The 8,087-nt window shown below is 37.4% G+C and overlaps 1 protein-coding gene across 1 annotated transcript in view; it reads left to right on the top strand.

The window, feature by feature from the left end:
• The first annotated feature begins 707 nt into the window (after positions 1–707).
• LOC117112487 (monocarboxylate transporter 5-like) overlaps positions 708–8,087 on the top strand; it is a 9,648-nt gene continuing 2,268 nt past the window's right edge. Inside the window, exons 1-3 of the mRNA XM_033255575.1 lie at positions 708–1,107; positions 3,166–3,462; positions 4,109–4,422. Coding sequence (XP_033111466.1) covers positions 948–1,107; positions 3,166–3,462; positions 4,109–4,422 — 771 coding nt within the window. The 5' untranslated portion in view covers positions 708–947. The remainder of the gene's footprint in view (positions 1,108–3,165; positions 3,463–4,108; positions 4,423–8,087) is intronic.

The raw sequence follows: 8,087 nt of genomic DNA on the forward strand, positions 1-8,087 counted from the left end.
AGGTTTTCCACTCTTGAAAACGGTCAGATAATTTTTTCCCATTGTTATTACAGTAAATAGGCCTTTTGTGTGTATACATACCGTACATAAAAAAAGATTGAGTAAGTTGCATACGTAGTTTTTCCATGAATCTATAAATCCCAAAAAGAAAGGGTGGGGGAAGGTCCTGTGGTTCTTCCCCGGGAAAATTTTGATTCCTAGGTGGCGGAAAATGAGCTTTCCCGACTTCTGTGGTGTCTTTTAATGACTTTTAAATTCTTCAAAATTCAAGGTTCCCCCCCCCACCCTTGAAAATGATTCAATTAATCAATGAACTCCAAAGATAAAGGGGGTCCAAAGATAAAGGGGAGAAATTTCGATTTCTAGATGGCGGGAGATGAGCTTTCCTGACTTCTGAAATGTCTTTTAATGACTTTTAAAACTCTTCAAAATTCAAGGTTTTCCCCTCTTGAAATAGGTCAGGTAAATTTTTCTCATTTTTTATTTTATGTGTGTATACATACATAAATAAATTAGTAGTTGCATGCGTATTCTTTTTTCCATGAATCGATAAATCCCAAAAAGAAAAGGTGGTCTGAGGGTTACTTTTACTTAAATATCATTAAACCAATCAAGGCTTGATACATAGGCCTATATTCATTGTTTAATGTGGTAATATTCACGATATAGAATCACTAGGTTTGTCACTTTTATAAATGTTTTTGGGCATTCATATTGATATTCATATTGATATTGCAACATAAATTCATTTTATTGTATTGCAGTTCATCTTCTTTGACTTACAAGTATTTCCAACTAAGCCAGTTGTGACGTGTATTTTTGTGGTGTCCCGTATGACGATGAGGATAACCTCGCCTTCACTTGTACTAACATTAATGGGTTTAAGATAGGCGTAGCCTTTTATGCTCCATAAAATTGTTTTCCCATGAGCTATCGTGGAATATAATATGGCGAGCTCACTTTGTATTCGTATCCACAACAAACAAGGATGGATGATTGCCACAAGTGTTTTCGTATTGAATTTCTTTGTATTTGGTTTTGTGCATTCATATGGAATCATTTTAGTAGAGCTACAACGAGATTTTAACACTAGTGTTACAAAAGTTGGTAAGTACATTCGGATTTCCTGCCAAAGGAGTGAAGCAAATATGATATACAACTGATATAGACATGTATATATCAGATATATAGCAGTTGAAAGACAGCTGCTATACAGCTGGAAATATCAGTAATGTTAATTGATAAATCAAATACATGTACAGTTCTAGCAGTTGATGAAACATTATGCAATGAATGTTCAACTGCTCTAACTTTAAATATCAATGCTATTATTATAGTAGTGCTATTTAAGATTTTAAACTGCTCAAACCAGCTAAATCAGACCAATAGCAAATAATAAAAATATTTTTTTTAATAAATATTATTATACAAGTGTATTTTCTGTACTAAGATCACCAGATGTTGAAGGCGGACCAGTTATTGGCTTTTCAGTAGCTGGAAAAGCCATTGTTTTTGTTTTTGTTTTGATTTTTTTTTCATGACGTGTATAGCTGCCCAGGAAATTTACCCATTTCCTTATCGTTGACTGCTTATACGGAACTAATTGCTTTAGGATCTCAATTGAGTGGTTAATCTCTAATTCCAATGACAGCGTAGATAAAAGTAGTTCCAGTTCCAAAACATGTTGTTTGGGGCTTAAATTGTTACACACCAATGCACGCTACATCTTATAGCAAAAGTTACGTCCTGTATCTTATTTTATTTATTTATTTATTTATTTTTTTTTTTTTGTGAATTTTTCTTTAAACTTTATCTGGTAATATAATAATTTAATAATGAAAAATGGCATTGTGACAGTATGGTGATACTGTACTGTACAAGCTTTTAACAATATTAAATGTTTATATTATTATTATTATTATTATTAGTGTCGTTGTTGTTGTTTTTGTTGTATTTGTTGTTGTTTTTGTTGTTGTTTTTGTTGTTGTTTTTGTTTTTGTTGTTTAAGCATGGAGGTATATATTTTTAATGGTACCTTCATGGTTTAAAGGAATTAAATTTTGCTTAAGCTTTTCTTAATTTTTTGGTAAGTTTTCTCCCTATGAAATCATGTTTGCATACAATACTTTACTGCAGCAACTAAACCAAATGAAGCTATCCGCAAGGGAATCGAAATTGATCAAGCTAGTCCACCTCTTCAGAATAGACCGTGGGTTATAAGAAAAAAGATTAGATCCAACTGCTAAGGTTGGTACCTTTACAGAGCTGGTGAGCAGGAATGTGGTGGAAGAAGAATAGCAACTGATCCTGTGTGGAGTGTTGATACTTATAGTTTTCATTATTCTACAACCATTCCAGATCAACCCATGTTCTGTTATCTAACGATGAGCCCTACGAGATCGTTTGTTAGATAAGAACGGTTAATTGTACCGTTAATACTCAACTTCTTACAAAATCTTTTTTTCAAAAATGATTTAAAAAAAATATTAATATGACAAATTGAAATGGAACAAACTGAATGTAAATGGATGAAATGTGGTACATTTGAAACCTGTGGTAAAAAATAAATAAAAAAGTATTAAGAAATGGGACCTGCAATGAGAGTAGGCCTACATCGTTGGAAATTCGATAAAGGTAGTATTGTGAAAAATGTGGTATAGGGTGTAAGGCGAGATTACATTAATTTTGCTTGAAATTTGGTGAATAGTAAATCTTCAGCTATATGTTAACAAAATTAACGGAACCGCGGACCTAAAGCTTCACTTCACTCAGATTAACGCCATTCTAAGATATTTTAATGTAAAGTATAGTATATTAACATTTGCAAAGCTTATCACCGCTAGGTACGAAACGTGAAATAAAACCGGGTGGTGTTATAACGTTAGCCTGCGGACATTTCTGAACCCTTGAGTCAGAATTCAGATTGAGCCAGGCAAGCCCCTTAGAGAAGAACCCCAAGCTAGATGAAAATGTTCCCATAAGTTACCGATGAGCCAGAACCACCAATTTACATATTACTGCCCCTGGTAAGGGTGCAATGGTGAAGTCCCTTTAAACCTCTAGGACCTTCACTAATTTGATTTCGTATTGGTACATTCGTTTATTGAGAGATAATTGTTCTAATCTAATAGGCTATTTTCTTTTTTTTTAATTAAAATCTTGCAGGATCGATCGGTTCAATTGCATCGGCGACTATTAGTTTCATGACACCAATCTCCTGCCTTTTGTACGAGTTGACAACACATCGAATCGTTTCAGTGATCGGCGTCTTTCTCTGCTCACTGGGAGTCTTGTTATCATCGTTTGCGACAGATATTAGACTGCTCATACCAACGTTTAGCTTCATCTTTGGGTCCGGAGCCAATTTTCTTTACAATCCTTTGTTTAATCTTTTAAGCCTTTATTTTCCAGACAAACAGTCCACACGTGTCACGTCATTCGGCGCGTCCGGAGCGACTTTGGGTGCGTATGATTCTGTGCCATTATAGCTTCATGATTCGCCATAACTATCATAAAGCTCTATCAATAAATTCAAATCAAATTTACAGTTTACATTTTTACCAAGATCTTTATGCGTAATAGTAATAATAATAGGTCTAATTAATGATAATAATGATAATGAACATGATGATGATGTTAATCATAATCAAAATATGATGATGATGAGGAAGAGGAAGTTGTATCATGTCAATCATTGTCTAATTGTACAATAATTGTTCAATTTCTTGGCAAAAGTATGAACCGATTAATTATGAATTTAATTGTAATTATGTAATAGGCCTAATTTTTTAATCTTTAGTGAAATAGATTTGGATAATTCTAAAGCTTTTAATGACTATTTTAAAATCTTTTGTTTCTTCTCTGCTTCCAATGTCCATTGATTATCTTTTCTTTTTTGTGTGTGTGTGTGTGTACATTTTCTTGAAAACATACTGTAGCAGACACAACATAGTGAAAAGCTCTTAAATTGAGTCGATGGCTAAAATTTTATCCACAAAATATTCGTTTAAACATTGCCTTTGCCATGTTCCAATAGGCCTACAATTTTGCTAGGCCTCAAACTGTATAGTATTTTGAAATACTTCAACGCTTTCCTTTTAATAAATAGGTTCGCTGGTATTGAGTCCGCTGATGGTCCTTCTACTTTCTAAGCTGGAATGGAGGACTATATTCCAGGGCTACAGCGGCATCATTTTATTTATAGGACTAGCTTCCTGTATACCACTTTACCCACCCCCACAGGCGTGTACGTCATCCACAGAACCCACACAAAATGAAATAACGAACACAGACCAGAGAAGCGACAATAGATGTAATGCATTCATGAAGTACATGCGTATTCTAAAAACAATGGAATTTTGGTTTTTTATTCTTGGCATATTCTGTGGATCAAGTGCCGTTTTCTTTTACTTGTTTTATTTGGTAAGTAAACCATTCCGATTCCTAATACAAAAGAACATCTATTAAAGGTACCGACATTAAAATTAAAAGCCATATAAAACACCTAATACAAAAAGAACATGACAAAAGCAGACAACAAAGTAAAGCATCATTAAAATTGTAAAAAATACACTAAACCCTGAAAATCTATTTTGAGTGAAGCCCCGATTCTCCAAGACATTGCTAAACACTTTATATATAGGTGTAATAGTTTTAAATTTGGTATATACCGCCCTCTTTCTTCCCCACCCCATCTGACACTTCTGTCCCATCACCAGTAGCTACACAGTCATTCAATCACATGTTGTTGCTGAATCATAATCTTCATTATAATCGGAGAAAACGAATCAATAGTTTTTCCCTTTCAATCCATATATATAGATACAAGAATTAAACTTTACTTTCAAAGTTTTACACACAAAATGTAAACACAGATAATAGTAAATGAATAACTTATAGCGCTTTGTTGGGCACCGGTTCTCAGGCGGCTACCGTTTTCGAAATAGTCTTCAAAGACAACTTGGCCAGCAACGGTACAACACTCTACCCATTAAATGATTGATTGTGCTTCGTATCAGCTGGTGGACAATCTATTCTGTTCTTAAAATATATTGAAGTTCATCATTTTACCAAAACTAAAAGGAACAGAGGATATCACCCTGACACCAACTACAACGAGAATATCAGTACTTATCGGTACTAATACCATACAACAATATCGTGAACATTTCCAAGAGAAGTATGGAAAGTGTGTTATCCAGAAACGCAACTTACCCACCGCCTGGAACATGGCAATAAGATATCTTGCGGCATGTGACTCGCTTTTCAATAAGGATGTGACGATACGTATTTCATTGGGGATCACCAAACAGCATGTATCGGCAGTACCGTGAGGTCGAAATCAGATGTTGGGAATTATTCAGGCTTTGTTAAACCAACACAGAAAGGTAACGTTCCAGCCGGCGTTGAAATTGTGCGTAGTCTAATAACTGTCAAAGCGAAAAGAAGAAAGAGCCACATGCCAGTGCCAATCACTAACACCTCCGATCGGCTTATAATCATTCATTCAAGGACTGTATTATGTGAGGTACATCATGCTACGTGGGTAGGCTCGCATGAGTCCCAACTAACCAGCAACCAAAACACCAAGTCAAGTCTCTTCTTTCTTTGTGAGAGGTTTTCGCACAACACGAACACGACCTTGGACGAGTGACTGCGTGAAACACAAGGTACACATGACAGATGATACACCATTCAAACAAAGACTCAGACGAATTGCACCAGCACAATACGATAAAGTTCGACAACATCTCAAAGATATGCTCGACGCTGGTGCCATTCGGGAGTCCCACAGCCCGCACGCATCTCCAATCGTGCTTGTTCGGAAAAACTCTCTTCAATTGAACCGCAAAACAATAAAGGACAATATTTCATTGCCACAATCGAGGAAACCCTGGACGCACTTAACGGAGCCAAGTGGTTCTCCTCGTTGGACTTGAAGTCGATGTATTGGCAGATAGGAAGCTGACAAAGCAAATAACGCATTCACCACACTATTGCGGTTCTACGAGTGCAATCGAGTGCCCTTCGGCCTGACCAATGCCCCGGCGACATTCCAACGATTGATGGAGATGTGTATTTGCCAATCTCACACATTTTGCTTTCCCATTGTTGAGTCTACAAGTACATCGTCAGATGCCGTTCCGGACACACTACTAAATCCAGTGCCATGGCCCGACTCGGAGGCATTCCCGAAAATAGCTATGAAAGAATGGTGTCGTCTGCAGGAAAAAGATCCCATTATCAGTGCCACAATAAAGTTGAAACTGATGGGAAAGCGACCATCTCACAAAGGCAGAAAGCAGATGGCACCTGAAGTGGTGATGCTGTTACGGGAATGGGACCAACTACAAATCAAGGAGAAAACTCTTCATCGTGTCAGACAAGATGGTGAAACTAATTACCAGTTAGTAGTTTCGGGAAAATATCGAGAACGGACAATGGCTGGTGTACACGACGAAGTCGGACATCCAGGAAGAGACAGGACTCTTGAACTTGCCAGTTGTCAATTTTATTGGCCCAATATGGCATCTGATGTTGCCGACAGAATAAAAAGGTGTGAGCGATGTACTCGTCGTAAATTACCTCCAGAGGCCCACTGTGTAGCGCCTTTGGTTTCGATTGTCAGCCACAAACAAATGGAAGTTGTATGCGTCGACTACTTGACACTTGAATCATCTGCCGGAGGGATCGAGAATTTTCTCGTAATTACTGACCATTTCTCCCAAGTATGCATTTCTTTTCCCACTTGAAATCAGACAGCTAAAACGACAGCCAAAACACTATTTGATAATTTCTTTATTCACTACGGTTATCCTACTCGTCTATATTCAGACCAATTTGCGAAACTTCGACGGTGCTGTTATCCTGGAACTGTGCAAGCTGTTATCTATCACAAAAAGTCGTACGACACTTTACCATCCAGCAGGGAATGGATTGTGCGAGCGATACAACAGAACTTTACTGGACATGCTCGGGACACTTCCTATGGAAAAGAAAGTGCATTGGAAAGACTTTTTTGGCCCGCTAACGCTTGCATACAACTGCACGAAACAAAGTTCCACAGGTTATTCACCGTATCTTTTAATGTTTGGACGCAATCCAAGATTGCCAGTTGACGGGTGTCTAGGTCTCACACAGTACAGAGTTTCCGAGAAAAAAACCATATTACATGTGTTTCTGATCTTCGAAAAAGATTAATGTATGCATATAGCAAGGCTTCAGCTAACGCAAAGAAGGCGGTGGCAAAATCTAAGGAACACTTTGACCAATCTGCAAGAGAAAACACCCTTGAGGCTGGTGATCGAGTTTTAGTAAAGAAAGTGGCCTTTCATGGGAAACACAAATTGGCAGACAGATAAGAACAGCAGATTCACGTTGTGGTAAGAAAGATATCCCCCTAACTGGCAGTTTATGAATTGCGACCAGAGAACGGAGGAAAATGCCGGACACTTCATCGAAACATGCTACGTCCCAGTAATCATCTACCCATGGAAGCAGAACAACCGGAAGCAAAACAACCAAATCTGCAGACACGTGTCCGCTACGAAAGTCTAAGAGAAACAAGGAAACGCAGACCCAACAAAATAGTGACGATAGTGATAGTGATGAAATGCATACTGCCACAACATATCAACTCAGAGCGACAGCACCAGCATTTATACCGCTTTCTGGCTCACAACCTATCACACAGGCCGTTTAGCCTTCATAGCAGCTCTGTATATTGAATGACTGTTACATAGTCTAACTATTGCCGTATAATTTCAGAACATGTTGGGAGCAACATTTTGAAAGCAGGGGAGAGTGTAATAGTCTTAAATTTGGTATATACCGCCCTCTTTCTTTACCACCCCATCTGACACTTCCTGTCCCATCACCAGTAGCAACACAGTCATTCAATCACATCTTGTTGCTGAATTATAATATTCATTATCATGTGAGAAAACTAATCAATAGTTTTCCCTTTCAATCCATTTAAACAGATACAAGAATTAAAGTTTACTTTCAAAGTTTTACAAGTTGAGCGAAGTCAGTTTTACTTTAGTGTGCAACAACGCGAATACAAACCCCCACGGTACATACCGTAT

This window comes from Anneissia japonica, unplaced genomic scaffold (genome assembly GCF_011630105.1).
Source record: "Anneissia japonica isolate Jap-2015-1 unplaced genomic scaffold, ASM1163010v1 scaffold64551_len15074_cov119, whole genome shotgun sequence".
Taxonomy (NCBI): Eukaryota; Metazoa; Echinodermata; class Crinoidea; order Comatulida; family Comatulidae; genus Anneissia; species Anneissia japonica.